The sequence below is a fragment of the Felis catus genome, chromosome A1, assembly GCF_018350175.1.
Source record: "Felis catus isolate Fca126 chromosome A1, F.catus_Fca126_mat1.0, whole genome shotgun sequence".
Classification (NCBI taxonomy): Eukaryota; Metazoa; Chordata; class Mammalia; order Carnivora; family Felidae; genus Felis; species Felis catus.
In genome coordinates this window covers 137,473,311-137,489,499 of record NC_058368.1, presented here as the reverse complement: position 1 = coordinate 137,489,499, position 16,189 = coordinate 137,473,311, and the positions used below count along the sequence as shown (strand labels likewise).

Sequence of the window (16,189 nt, the reverse complement as noted above, 5' to 3'; positions counted from 1 at the left end):
TTTTCTCAATACTGAGAATTTAGTATTTTCAGTACATTCAAGTATGTCCAAAAGTTACTACATTATTGCATCCTGGATAGTGCAGTATTTAGGATGTCAATGGTTACCTTAAACCAATTTAGTCAATAAGGAATGATCTACAGATAATTTTACCCTATGTTTTCCTCAAGTACTTCCTAAGATATTTTCAACAGCACCTGTTCTACTCTATGACAAAACTTCTAGAAAACAAATAGCAGCACACAGCAAGAGGGTAAAGAAATAAATTACTTATCCTATTATGTACATTTCCTACCAATTATTACATTTCAAATTATTACATTTCCTACCCAGTAGGAATGCTAACACATAATGATCATTTTAAGCAATAATAAAAAAGTTCAAACAGGAAAATTAACATGCTTAGAATAAGGCTGTTCCGATTAGATTTCAACTTAAACTTTAAAATCTAATCAGCTGGCAAGGAGTTAAAAGGAGGAGTTTGAGAATAAAAATAGACAACTGAAAATTATCCACTCACTACAGCACCAAAATACATATATATCACTTCATGTAAACCTGATATATGGTAGTCCGAACTGGACAAAGCAGAAAGATGGGAGTGTACCTTTACCAAAGGATTCTTTACACTGTAAAGGGGTTCAACATAAGATTTCTTTAAATACAGGTTTCTTTAAGGAATGTCAAATTTCTTTACATTTTAAAAGTTTGATATACAAACCTTTTTTTCTGGTCAAGTAATATATATTAATATATAATAAGCAGTAAGAAAGAAAACTGGCAAGTCCAAAGTATTTTTAAATGCAAAAAAAATAAAGAGAAAATTCAATTGCTTAAATATCCATCAGTAAAATATTAATATTTAAAATATTTATGATCTTAAGTAATGACACTAACACATAAAATATCATCTATTATTTATGAGAAGCACACATTCCAAAGACAGAAATGTTGTCAATATCTTATCCAGAAACACAGTTGAAGTTAATTCATGTTTTTTGTATCTCCCACCTGACAACTAAAAATAGGGTACAATTTCCTATAATAAAACCACAACCAACTGTTTAAAGCCAGCTTCTGCTATTCCAGTTACTTTCTAGCCCTTCTACAATGGTAAATAAATAATGTTTTAGAAGCATGTCAACATAAAGGCTTTAGAAAAAGGAAGCTGCCAGAAAAGTGATGTATCAAGGGAGTGGGGGGTGGGAGAAAGAATTGGAAGACAACTGGAAGAAAAACAACACTAGATGGTCATCAACTAACAGTCCCCACTCTCCTCTGGGTGAAAAAGGTAGCAGCTCCTCAGCCTTCCTAGCCATAGTACAGGGCTACAGAAGGTCCTCTTAGCTGCAACGAACAACACTTAATATAATGGACAGTGTCACCATGATGAGGATGAACTGAGAGTACAACTCTCTACCTAGGCCACAATTTAGCAAGATTTTCATTTAAACTCATTCAACCACACAAAAGAATATTTTCATTCTTAACCAGTTTTTTGGTTCAGGGAACCGTTTGTGAATCTAATAGATGGTATAAACCCTCTTCATCAAGCACTGGGTGTTGTATGGAAACCAATTTGACAATAAATATCATACATTGAAAAAAAAAACCCTCTTCATCAAAAATATGAACTAATACCTATTAAAATTTCAGGGGATTCACAGGTGAATTACTTGTTAAATTATCTTAAAGTATAGCCTTTCCCCAATTCTTAGATAATTAAAAAAGATTAAATATTCCTCCCAGGGTTTTTGCGGTATAAATTATACAATATCTCCTCCCAGAACTACTAAAGCCATGTAGCGTATCTTATTTAAAATGAATTCTTATTTTATTTTTTTTTTTAATTTATTTATTTTTGAGAGAGAGAGAGCACAAGCAGGGGAAGGGCAGAAAGAGAGAGAGACACAGAATTTGAAGCAGGACCCAGGCTGCGAGCTGTCAGCAAAGAGCCTGACACAGGGCTTGAACTCACGAAATGTGAGATCATGACCTGAGCCATAGTCGGGACTTAACTGATTGAGCCACCTATGCACCCCTAAAATGTATTCTTAATATTCATTTTTCAAAGAACACATTTTCTCACCACAAATTTTTAAGAGAAATATTTAATAGTCTATAAAATCATGAGACCTTTTTAATAAATTTTAATCATTTCAGTCAAGTTTAAGTGAGTTTGTAAAGATCGCTATTCAACATAATTTAAGTGAACTTACAGAAAACTAGAATAACCATGCACAATACATAACATGTATGATCTCAAAATTATACTACCAAATGACTAGGTAGTTAAATAAAGGGGGAAAATGGGTTTCATTTACTTAGACTGCATTAACTGATTAGTTCAATTCTATTTTCTATTAAGTCAAGAATATATTCATATATAAAAACATTTTTCAGTACATTATATATTATTATATTTACCAGCAATTAATCTTCAATAAGAACCTAACATTCTCAAGAACTGTACCTAAATCAACATTGAAAAAGAGTTTTTCAAAGACATTAACTCACCCAAGCTGTGAATAGTTGCTTGCGGATTTTGCTAGTTTTGTCATTGACCTGGAGTATGCTTCTTCTATTGTAGCTCTGTTAAATCAAATTTCCGTATGATAAGAGCTCTCAAACACAGAAAAATTATCAAAATACAATTAAAACTGTATAAACAAAAAACTCAAATATATATTAAAAATAAGTAGATACTGGAGCACCTGGGTGGCTCAGTCGGTAGAATATTCTATTCCTGATCTTGGGGTTGTGAGTTCAAGCCCCATGTTGGGCACAGAGCTTACTTAAAAATAAACAAATACGTGGTCATAAATTTCAGGCCTATCCTTAAATGCCCTTTGAGCACATATATTTAAAGAACTGGTCTGGTATAGAACTAAAAAAATTTGTATCCCAAAAATTAAATGAAATCATTACTCTTTTTATTTTAACGTATCAGTGGTTATTTGGACGACAAGTACAACAGCACTGCTTCTTGACTGTCTCTCTTTATTTCTCTGTAAACTAATTCAGTGTGAAAGTCATTTGCACTTAATACTTCTCTAGTATAGTTAATATAGATTTATTATTCTTTAATACTGTGATTTCACTATTATGCACATTTAATAGAACAAAAGATTGATGACTGTCATTTGGACAAGCCAAACATAAGTTATCAAGGCTTAATCTATTTTGTGATTAACTCTAAAACACTAATAAATAAGTATTTCACGCTAAAAAACTGTGTTTTATGGGGCACCTGGGTGGCTCAGACAGTTAAGCGTCTGACTTCAGCTCAGGTCATTATCTCCAGTTCATGAGTTCAAGCCCCACGTCAGGCTCTGTGCTGACAGCTTCAGATTTTGTGTCTCCCCCTCTCTCTGCCCCTCTCACACTCTGTCTCTGCCTCTCAATAATAAATAAACGTTAAAAAAAATTGTTTTAAAAACTGTGTTTTATATAACCACTAATTTAGCATATAGGATTTTAGGCTTTAAAAAAAAATCAACCAAACCATTAAATATGGAAGAAAACAATTATTCCCTTAAACACATAATCTCAAATACAAAATATGAGACTGTATTGGCCTTCTTAACACTAGAAAAGTTAAGTTTTGTCTTATCTCTCCCACAATTACCCTGTCCCTTCTCTATCTGTGCAACCTGTAACAGTGAAATAATCTACAAAACACCAAAGACCTTCCATCTACTTTGACAGGTTCAACTAACTTTTTTTTTTTTAATGTTTATTTACTTTGAGAGAGAGAGTGAAAGCAGGGAAGGGACAGAGAGAGGAGAGAATCTCAAGCAAGTTCTGCCCCATCAGTGCAGAGCTTGACATGCAGCTTGAACTCACAAACTGTGAGATCTTGACCTGAGCTGAAACTAAAAGTCAGTCACTTAACCGAATGAGTTGCCCAGGTGCCCTGAAACTTTCTGCTTTTCATGTCCAAATCCAGATCTCCACACTGTTCTTACATCAAACCATCAATTTAATATCTAAATGTCTCAAGCATAACCCTACTTAGGTACCTTAATTCCCTCAAACTCAGAATATTCAAACTAAGCTTATCTTCAAACTCTTCCCCAGCGCCCTGCTCACAAAAACCAGCTAACAAAAAGGAACTATTATTAGTAATTGCCTCTCACTGATGGGACTGTGACTTTTTTTTTTTCTCCTTTAAACTTCTGTGTGTCTTTTTAATATACTATATCACATCTAAAACGAGTTAATACAGAAAAAAAAATATTACTATCTCAATGGATAAGTTCAACAGCACAAAAAAGTGATTCAATCTCCAGCAATAGTAAACTGATACAAAAAAACCTCCTGATGAGGAAAGCCAGAAAAATATGGAGAAAGGGGGCTAAAAGGCAACAGAAGCTAAGGAGGCAGTTAAGACTCAGTAAGCCAATAGGGCCCCTGGGTGGCTCAGTCAGTTAAGCGTCCAACTTTGGTTCAGGTCATGATCTCATGGTTTGTCGAGTTCGAGCCCCCTGCGTCGGGCTCTGTGCTGACAGCTCAGAGCCTGAAGCCTGCTTCAGATTCTGTGTCTCCCTCTCTCTCTGCCCCTCCCCGCTCACACTTTCTCTCTCTCTCCCTAAAATAAATAAACATTAAAAAAAAAAAAAAAAAAGAGCAATGAGTAAGCTAAGATTTAAGAGAAGGCTATCCGGAAAAGTAAGTCAGATATGTCGGTCAGCTTTTCCCTGGGGGGCATCTAGAAGCAGCAGCTGAGACTGAGAAGTGGAGCAGAGTTGAAAAACTCTCACAGAGCAAGGGAGACAAAACTAGATTGAGACTCGCCAAAGATGTTAAGCATGGGAAATCCCATACCCTTTGAGACTCAAAGAGTAAGGATGAATGTTTAGTAGGCAAGTTCTCAAAGGGACTGCAAACCATACCTTTTCAAACCTTGATATTGGATCCTGTATGGATGTCTTAACATACATTCATAAAACCATCAGGCAAATATGACAAATGAACGAAAACCAGGAGGAACAAATGAGCAATGTTTCAAATGCTGAGATTACAAAGCTTGGACTTTATGAGTTTATGTATTATGTTCAAGGAGACAGTACATTAAATCAAAAATTTCAATAGAGAAACGGAAATCATTTTTAAAAAGTAAAGGAAATCATAGCAAATTTGAAAAAAGATACAAATTCTGTATCTGAAAAATGTAATATCAAAAATTAGTATCTCAATGGATGGGGTTAAACAGCAGATTCAATACACTCTAATGAGTATAAATAAACCAGAAGAGGGATGAGAAGACTCTATCTTGGTATAAAGCTCAGAGAGACAAAAGAATGGAAAACAGAAGAGAAATAGAAGAATGGAAAACAGAAGGACAAAGGACAAAGTAAAAAACTCTAACATATGTGTAAAGGGGGAAAAATGGGTCAGAAGAAATTATTTTCAGAGATAATAACGGACAATTTTCCAAAACTGACAAAAGGTTTCAAACCACAGATCCAAGTAGCCCAACAAACCCTAAGAGAATAAAAAGATATGTACATCTCATCACATAGTAAAACTACATCTACACCTAGTCATAGTAAAACTGCTGAAAATTAAAGACTAGAAGATTTTAAAAGCAGCTAAACACTTCCAACCACTGAATGTTACCTCTAAAGAAGCAATAATCACTGATAGCTGACATCTCAACAGTAGATACTAGAATGATCTTCAATTTTTTTTTAAAATCCAGTGAAACACAAAACTGAAACTCCTAGGAAAAGCATAAGAAAACCTAAGAAGACCTTGGGTATGATGTCTTAGGTACTGTCTTTTTAGATAAACAAAGATAAAATCTATGACAGAAATCAATGATAAGGTGGACTTCATTAAAATTAAAAACTTTTGCTCTGTGAAAGACAATGTCAAGAGAAAGAAGTCATAGGCTGGGAGAAACTATTGGCAAAAGACACCATGTGAAAAAGGACTGTTATCTCAAATACACAAAGAACTCTTAGAATAACATGATTAAAAAATGGGCCACAGACCTTAACAGACATCTCCCTAAAAAAAGATATACAGTTGGCAAATAAGCATATGAAAATATGCTAGAGATCATGTCATCAGGAAAATATAAATTAAAACAAGATATGACTACATACCTATTAGAAGGACTGAAGTCTGAACCACTGAGAAAACCAAATACTGGCAAGGATGTGGAGCAAAGGAATTCTCATTCATTGCTGACAGAAATGCAAAATGATACAGCCACTTTGGAAGACAGTTTGAGGGTTACTTATGAAACTTAACATACTCTTACTATATAATCCAGCAATGGAGTTCCTTGGTATCCACCCAAAGGAGTTGGAAACTTAAGTTTACACACAAAACCCGCACACAGATGCTTACAGCAGCTTTATTCATTACTGCCAAAACTTGGAAGCAAACAAGATATCCTTTAGTGGGTAAATGGATAAACTATGATACATCCAAACAATATTATGCAGTACTAATATTATGCAGTACTAATATTATGCAGTACAATATTATGCAGTACTAAAGAGAAATGAGCTACTAAGCCATGAAAAGACAGAGGCACTTTAAATGCATATTCCTAAGTGAAAGAAGCCAATCTGAAAAGTCTATTACACACTGTCTGATTTCAACTATATAACATCTGGAAAAGGCCAAACTATGAAAACAATACAAAAGAATGCAAAGAATTCTTAGCAAAGTCATAAATTCACAAATTCTACATAATACTGTAATGATGGATCTATGCCATTATCATGTGTCCAATCCATATAATGTACAATACCAAGAGTGAACCCCAAGGTAAAACAATGGACTTTGGGTGATTATGATGTGTCAATGCAGGTTCATCCTTGGTAAAAAATGTACCATTCTAGGGGATGGTGGGGAAATGGAGAAAACAGGTGAAGGGGAGTAAGAGGTACAAACTTCCAGTTATAAAATAAAAAGGTTATGGGTATGAGAAGTACAGCATAGGAAACAAGAGTCAGCAATACTGGAAAAACTCTGTATGGTGATAGACTGTAACCACGCTTACAGTGGTGAGCTTTTTGTAATGTATGTAATTGTCAATTCACTATATTGTATGCCTGAAAGTAATACAAATTCACACGTCAACTATATTTCAATTAAAAATTGTAGAAGTCTTTTAAGGGGCGTCTGTGTGGCTCAGTCAGTTAAGCGCTCAACTCTTCATTTCAGCTCAGGTCATGATCTCACGGTTCATGGGTTCAAGCCCTGCAATGAGCTCTGTGATGACAATGCAGAGCCTGTTTGGGATTCTCTCTCTCTGTTCCTCCCCTGCTCACTCTCTCTCTCAAAAATAAATAATTTTTAAAAAAAAATCTTTTAAATATACCATTCTGGTAAATGATGTTGATGACAGGGGAGGCTATTTATGCATAAGTTAGGGCAGGGAACAAATGGGAAATCTCCATATTTCCTCTCAATTTTGTTGTAATCCTAAAGCTGCTCTAAGAAAAAAAAAAAAAAACCTTACCAAAAAAAAAACCTGCCAACTAGATCCAGTATCTAGCAAAAACATGACTGGAAATAAAAAACATTAATGAAATCATGGATCTAGGTGACAATCAATACTTACTAACATAATAAAACAGATATAACCAGATAATTATATGACTCCAGTGAAGTACACAACTCCACCTATGAAGTATTCTTGTCAAAATACTGAACTCAGTCTGATCAAGCTGCTAGGTTTAAATGACAATTTATAGGAAATGAGCAAAGAAAAATACTGAATAAAACTATGGATATGCAATTAGCATATTCCAGGATAGTGGACACTCTATAGAACAAAAAAATAAATCTGGTTTCTAAAATGAAATTAAAAATTATGAAGGTGATGGGAGAGATAGACCCACAGATTAGCATTTGAAAAATCTCAAAAATCCTATCAACCAAACAAAATGTGTAAATCTTCGTGGGATCCTAACTGGAGGAAATCAACCACATGTACTGTGTATATAAGACAACTGAGGAAAACAAAGCACTGACTGGATATTTGCTGATATTAAGAAGTTAATATATAATTTTAGATAACATATTGTGGTTATATTTTTTAAAAAGCTCTTTTTATTTTTTCTAAATACTAATGGATGAAATGTAATGTTTCTGAATCTGAGATTTGCTTCATATTTCTACAGATTTTTTCTACAGATACATATGAAATACTAATGGATGTAACGTAAGGTTTCTGAATCTGAGATTTGCTTCACAACAACTCAGTGGTATAAAACAGATGAAACAAGACTGGTTGTGTTTTGCTAAGTATTCATGCTCAGTGATTACAACATGGAAGCTCATCACATTAAGCTCATGACTTCTGAGTAAAGTTTTATATGTGTTTGAAGTTGTCGATAATAAAAAGTTTTTAAAATGAAGATAAAGATATGATCAGACTAATAAAAACTGAGAATTCATTAACAGAAAATACTCATTAAAAGAAATATTTAAGGGGCACCTGGGTGGCTCAGTCGGTTGAGCGTCCAACTTCGGCTCAGGTCATGATCTCACAGTTTGTGGGTTCGAGCCCTGCATCAGTCACTGTGCTGACCGCTTGCTCAGAGCCTGCAGTCTGCTTCAGATTCTGTGTCTCCTTCTCTCTTTGCCCCTGCCCCACTCACGCTTTGTCTCACTTTGTTTCTCAAAAATAAATAAATGTAAAAAAATTTTTTTCAAGAAATATTAAAAAAAAAATTTTTTTTTTTTACTGTTTATTTTTTATTTTTGAGACAGAGACAGAGCATGAACAGGAGAGGGGCAGAGAGAGAGAGGAGACACAGAATCTGAAACAGGCTCCAGGTTCCGAGCTGTCAGAAGAGAGCCCGACATGGGGCTCGAACCCATGAACTGTGAGATCATGACCTGAGCCGAAGTCGGACGCCCAACCAACGGAGCCATCCAGGCGCCCCTAAGATGTTTTTAAAACAGAAGTGAAGGGGCGCCTGGGTGGCTCCGTCGGATGGGCGGCCGACTTCGGCTCAGGTCATGATCTCGGTCCATGAGTTCGAGCCCTGTGTCGGGCTCTGTGCTGACAGCTCGGAGCCTGGAGCCTGTTTCAGATTCTGTGTCTCCCTCTCTCTGACCCTCCCCCATTCATGCTCTGTCTCTCCCTGTCTCAAAAATAAATTAAACATTAAAAAAAAAATTTTAAACAGAAGTGAAAAAAGAGAAAAAGGACAAATTATCAGAGAAAAAGTAAATAATTGTAATAAATCTAAATAATGACCATCCAAAATACTAAGAATACAGAAGAATAAAATATGTAACAATCTGATTTGAGTAAATCAGCTGGATGAGATATTAGAAAATATTTTCTAAGTTACAGCTAATTTTATTAGATGACTAATAATATCATTCTTCTTTAAGTCCTTAGGTATTAGAGATACATATAAAAAAAGTATCCATGAACATAACAATTTGATGCTAGGGAAATGGTTTAAGCAAGACTAGCAAAATAGCAAAAATTGCTGACACTATATTAGAGTTCATTATTTTGTGGTTTATATATTTAATGCATTTTGTACTAAGTTTGAATTTTTCCATAATAAAAAGTTAAAGAAATGTATTTCCACAATAAAAAAAAAGTTTTTAATGGAAAATTTTCAATGTTCATAGGACAAAGTTAAACACATACACACAAATGTCCTATGAGGCATTAAGTCAGGACGTGATAGTATTCTAAGGTTCCGACATTTTCAGAAAGAGGGTAAAAGGATCAATTATTATTGTAAGTTAACAGCTCAATTAAGTATGTTATAATCTCTAGGATAACTAATAAAAGAACAGTAGAAGAGGGTTTTACTTCTAAGCTAATAAAAAAAAAAAACAAGAAAAAAAAAAAAAACAGGCCAAAAGGCAAGAAAGAGGAGGAAAAAATACCAAACAAGTAAGACAAATAGCAAATACTAAAATAACACAGAGTTTGGCAATCTACAATACCATCAACCAAATATGGCCCATTTTTGTCCCCATAAAGTTTATTAGCACAGCCAAGCACATTTATTTACATGTTGTCTATGACTACTTTTGTACTAAAATGGCAGAGCCGAATACCTGCAACAGAGATCAGATGACACACAAAGCCTAAAATAGTGACTTTCTGGACCTCTACATAAAAAGTATGACAACTTCTGGGACAACAGATTTGAACCCAACTATATCTGCAATTCTACTGTACATTACAGACTAAATGCTCCAATTAAAATAAAGACTGTCAAAGTGCCTTTAAAAATAAGAAACACAACTACACCACAAGAAAACAGCAAAGAATAGACATATATCATGCAAACACTCACCAAAAGCAAACTGATGACCCTACAAAAACAAAGTAAACTTCAAGGCAAAAAACAATGTCACAGATATAAAGGACACTTCATAATGATAAAAAGTGCAGTTCATCCTGAAGATGTAATAGTTTTAAATTTGTACCAACCCAGAAAATCTAAAGACATTTTTTCAAAGAAGACATACAGATGACCCACAGACACATGAAAAGATGCTCAATACTACAAATCATGAGAGAAATGCAAATCAAAATCACAGTAAGACACTACCTCAAATCAGTGAGAATAGGTAATATCAAAAACAAAAAATAAACAAAAAAACAAGAAACACGTGTTAGCGAAGATGTGGAGAAAAAGAAACCCTAATGCACTGTTGGTAGGAATGTAAATTCATGCAGTCCCTGTGGAAAATATTATAGAGGTTCCTCAAAAAATAAAATACCATACAATCCAGTAATTCTACTACTGGGTATCTACCCAAAGAAAATGAAAACACTAACTTGAAACACTAACTTGAAAAGATATATGTACCCTTATGTTTACTGCAGCATTATTTACAATAGCCAATATATGGAAGCAACCTAAATGTCCACTGATAGATAAAATGGATAAAGAAAATGTGGGAGGGAAGGAAGGAAGGAAGGAAGGAAGGAAGGAAGGAAAAGATAATTACTCAGAATGAGTAATCTTGCCATCTGCAACAACATGCATGGACCTAGAGGGTATTACACTAAGTGAAATAGGTCAGACAAATACCATATGGTTTCACTTATATGTAGAACCTAAACAACAAAACAAAGAACAAGCAAACAAAAACAAAAACAGATCTATAAATACAAAGAACAAACTGATGGCTGCTGGAGGGAAGGGATGGGGAGGAATATGGGTGAAGGAGAGCGGGAGGTACAGGCTTCCAGTTATGGAATGAATAAGTCATGGGGATGAAAGGTACAGCATAGGAAATATAATCAACAGTACAGTAATAGCACTGTATAATGATAGATGGTAGCTAAACTTGTAGGCATAGTATAAAGTATACAGTTGTGAAATACCTATGCTATACACCTGAGGCTAATGTTAACATTGTGTGTCAACTATACTTCAATAAAAAAAAAAGAATTTGGAGGCGTCTGGGTGGCTCTGTCAGTTAAGCATCTGACTTTGGTTCTGGTCATGATTTCAAGGTTCCGGGAGTTCAAGCTCCACATCGGCTCTCTGCTGTCAGTGCAGAGCCCACTTTGGATCCTATCTTCCTCTCTCTGCTCTTCCCCAGCTCACATGAACATGCTATCTCCCAAAAATAAACATTAAAAAAAAAAATTAAAAAAAAAAAAAAAAGAATGGGGCGCCTGGGTGGCTCAGTAGGTTAAGCGTCCAACTTCAGCTCAGGTCATGATCTCAGTCCGTTGAGTTCAAGCCCCATGTCAGGCTCTGTGCTGACAGCTCAGAGCCTGGAGCCTGCTTCAGATTCTGTGACTCCTTCTCTCTCTCTGCCTCTCCGCCTCTCACACTCTGTCTCGCTCTCTCAAAAATAAACATTTAAAAAAATAAAAAAATAAAAAAAAAGATTTTGTAGCCCCCTACTAACATGCCTCAAATACATTAAGCAAAAATTGACACAACTATATGAATACACAGAAATATCACAATCAGAATGAGATTTTCCATATAACTCTCTCAGAAATTGATAAAACAAGCAGGATAAAAAAATAAAAACCAGTAGGGATGTATTACAGTTGAACAACAGAATGCACAAACTTACCCTAACAAATACATATAGACAACAAATGCAAAATACAGTCTTTTCAGGTATATGCAGATATTTACCAATACCGACTCTATCCTGGTCCATAACCCAAGTGTGAACAAATTTCCAAATGCTGAAATCATACAAAGGATGTTCTCTAACCACATGTAATTAAGCACGAGCTAGACTATACCTTTAAAATCATCACATATTTGGAAATTTAAAAACATACTTCTAGTGGTGCCTGGGTGGCTCAGTTAGTTAAGAATCTGACTCTTGATTTCAGCAGAGGTCATGATTTCATGATCATGAGACTGAGACCCATGTTGGGCTCCATGCTGGGTGTGGAGCCTGCTTAAGAATCTCTCTCCCTTTCCCTCTCCAGTGCTCAAGCTGTCTCTCAAAAGCAAAAATAGTAACAAAACCAAACAATATAAATATATGTATCACATACATATTTATTTATATATTCTAAATAACCCAGGGAGGCAACGAAGAAAGCACATTATCTTTAAATTCTTTAATCTTTAAAATATCTTTAAATTAAATATAATGAAAATCCTATTACTCAAAACTCGTGAAGCATAACAAAGCAATGCTTCAGGGAAATTTACAGATTTAAATGACTGTATCAGAAATGAAAAAAGGTTGGGGCACCTGGCTGGCTCAGTCAGTGGAGCATGGGAGTCTTGATCTCGGGGTTCGGAGTCTAAGCCCCACATTAAATGAAGAGATTATCTAAAAAAATTAAATCTTGGGGCACCTGGGTGGCTCACTCAGTTAAGCGTCCAAATCGGCTCAGGTCATGAACTCGCTGTTCGTGAGTTTGAGCCCCAAGACGGGCTCTGTGCTGACAGCTGAGAGCCTGGAGCCTGCTTCAGATTCTGTATCTCCCTCTCTCTCTCTGCCCCTCCCTGGCTCATGCTCTGTCTCTGTCTGTCTGTCTCTCTCTCAGGAATAGACATTTAAAAAATAATCTTAAAAAAAGTAAAAATGGTTGAAAATCATTAAGTCACACATCTATGTCAAGGTTAGAAAAAGAACAGCAAACTGAATACAAAGTCAAAAGAGATAAGGAACACAAAGTTAATGAAATAAAAAACAAATATTCAAAAAGGATCAACAAAATAGTTGCTTCTTTATAAAAACTTTTAAAACCAACAAGTGACAAAGGAGACTGATAAAATCCAGAGAAGGTACAAATAACTGATGTGAGGAATGAAAAGGGGACATCTAGTACAGATCCATCAGATATTTAAAAGGTTTACAAAACAGGGGGCCTGGCTGGCTCAGTTAGTTAAGTGGCCAACTCTTGATTTCTGCTCAAGTCATGATCTCGCAGTTCATGAGATCAAGCCCCACCGCAGGCTCTGTGATGAAAGCATGGAACCTGTTTGGGATTCTCCCTCTCCCTCTCTCTCTGTCCGTCCCTTGCTCATGCTCTTTCTTGAAATAAATAAGCATTTTTTAAAAAAACAAAAATAAAACAGTTCATAAAAGGATATTAAGAATAAGGTTTTGGGGCACCGGGTGGCTCAGTCACAGTTAAGCATCCAACATCAACTCAGGTCATGATCTTGCAGTTTATGAGTTCCAGCCCCACGTCAGGCTCTGTGCTGACAGCTCAGAGCCTAGAGCCTGCTTTGGATTCTGTGTCTCCCTCTCTCTCTGCCCCTCCCCTGCTCATACCTCTGTCTCTCTCTCTTTCTCTCAAAAGTAAATAAACATAAAAAAAAAAAAAGAATAAGTTTTTGCCTATAAATTTGAAAGCATAAATGAAAAAAATTCCTTAAAAATATAACTTATCAAACTCACAGAAGAATTAGAATATCCAAAGAGTCCTGTAACTATTCAAGAAATTACATATGTAATTGAAACCTTTCTATAAAGGTGATTTCAAGTCCCAGTGGGTCTACCAGCAAAGTTAATGAAACACATAAAGAAGAAACCATAATCTGCCACATATTTTTTTCAGAAAAAAAAAAAAAAGATGTATACTCCCCAACTCATTTTATAAGGCCAACAAATCTTAATACCAAAACCCAAGAAAGATAGATAAAGGGAATTTTTCAGGCCAAATTCAATCACAAATATAGATGATAAAATCCTAAATAAAATAGCAAACTGAACCACCAATATACAAAAATGATAATACATCTCCACCTAGTTGAGTTTATATGAGGAATGAAAAGTTAGTCTAACATTCAAAATTCAATGTGGGGCACCTGGGTGGCTCGGTCAGGAGAGCATGCAACTCTTAATGTTGGGGTTGTGAGTTTGAGTCCCATGCTGGGTGTAGAGATTACTTTAAAAAAATAAAATAGGGGTGTCTGGGTAGTTCAATTGGTTGAACGTCTGACTCTTGGTTTTGGCTCAGGTCACAATCTCACAATTTTGTGAATTCAAGACCTGTGCAAAGCTCTACACTTGGCAGCACAGAGCCTGCTTAGGATTCTCTGTCTCCCCCCTCCCTCTGCACGTCCCCTACTCGCCCTATCTCTGTCTCTCTAGAAAATAAATAAATAAAAATTTAAAAATAAAACAAAATCTTAAAAAAAAATTCAATGTAATTCAGATTTTAACAAGAGAGGGAAAGAAAGAAAGAAGAAAAACATACCGCATCAATGGATACAGGAAAAGTATCTGACCAAATTCAACATCCATGCAGAATTAAAAAAAAAAGAAAGAAAGAAAAACCTTACAAAACAATATAAACAAGGAAATTCCTATAATCTGATTAACAGTAGAGAAAAAAACAGAATAAATATATCATATTTAAGAGTGAAATGTGAGACTGGGAATAATAAGACAAGGACACCTGCCATTTCCATTTCTATTCAGCATTATACCTAAAGTAGTAGCCAGTATGAGAAGTCAAGAAAAATAAAAAAAGGTATAAGGATTGGAAAGGGAGATGTAAAACTGTCATTTGTACAAGATGACTGTACACATAGAAAATCCAAAACAATCTACAGATAAATTATCAGAATAAGCAAGAATTACCAGGTTACTAGACACAAAATCAATATATAAAAATCAAGGGCATTTATATATAAATTTGTAACACCTTACCAACAAACTGCATCCCCCCAAAATATATAAAAATTCCTTCAATTTATTTTTTAAAAGGGGGAAAAAACTAAAAAAATATACAAGTCATGAACAGGGACTTCATAAAAGAAAATGCAAATGACCAATGAACATATGAAAGGATGCCAAGCTTATTATTCATCAGGGAAATGCATTTTAAAACCACAGTAAGATACAGGTATCCCTCACTATCCAAAAGTAAAGCGTTCTGAGGAAACGTTTCATAAGCCAAATGGCATAAAGCAAAGAAACAATTACCATTAATTTATATGGGAATTATTTTGAGCTTTCCCAGACCCCAAAAATAACCTCTCTTAGGCTTTTCTGATACTGTAGGACACATCTTGCTAACAGATGCACAAAATAAATTGAAATAAAGTACAGATGCTCAAAGACACAGTTCAACACTATGGCAGCTTGATGCTGAGATGCTGAGTAAAGGTCCCGGGAAAGGAGCTTGGCAGTGCCACCCTCACTGTGCACACTGCTTCCTTATGGAAGGAAGGACTCACTGCAAAACAAACACCGAACGCTATGTTCACATTTTGCCATTTTTTGTAACAGCAAAAATCCTCTTCGAATTTTTCTTGGGTTAGCAAAAACAGGTACTAACGTACATCTTTCATAAAAGCCAACTGGCATAACACAAGCTTCTGAAAAGTGGGGGATACCTTTACCACTACTTATCCAATGATTCAAATTAAAAGACTGGCAATACCAAGTGGTGATGAGAACATGGAACGACTAGAACTCTGAAACAAGGCTGCTGCTGTTGTAAACTAGTACAACCACCTGGGAAAATTCTTTGGGATTACCTATTACAGTTAAACATACACATTACTCTATCACCTGGCAATTCTATTCCAGAGTATATACTTAATATAAATATATGTATATGTATACCAAGACACATGTACCAGAATATTCAAAGCAATATCACTTGTAATAGCAAAAAGAACTGGAAACATCCCAAATTTCTGTCAATGGTAGTAGATACATTTTGGCATATTTAATACTACATGGCATTGCAAATGAATTAAACTAAACTCAGTACAAATTAATC

At 35.2% G+C, this 16,189-nt stretch overlaps 1 protein-coding gene across 4 annotated transcripts in view; it reads right to left on the bottom strand.

Moving 5' to 3' along the window:
• FCHO2 (FCH and mu domain containing endocytic adaptor 2) overlaps window positions 1-16,189 on the bottom strand; it is a 139,782-nt gene that overhangs the window by 85,897 nt on the left and 37,696 nt on the right. For 2 of the 4 annotated variants that reach the window (XM_045061947.1, XM_023257315.2), the window contains one exon: window positions 2,518-2,592. The exons of the other annotated variants lie outside the window; for them this stretch is intronic. In XM_045061947.1, coding sequence (XP_044917882.1) covers window positions 2,518-2,592 — 75 coding nt within the window. The remainder of the gene's footprint in view (window positions 1-2,517; window positions 2,593-16,189) is intronic. 4 annotated transcript variants of the gene reach the window in all.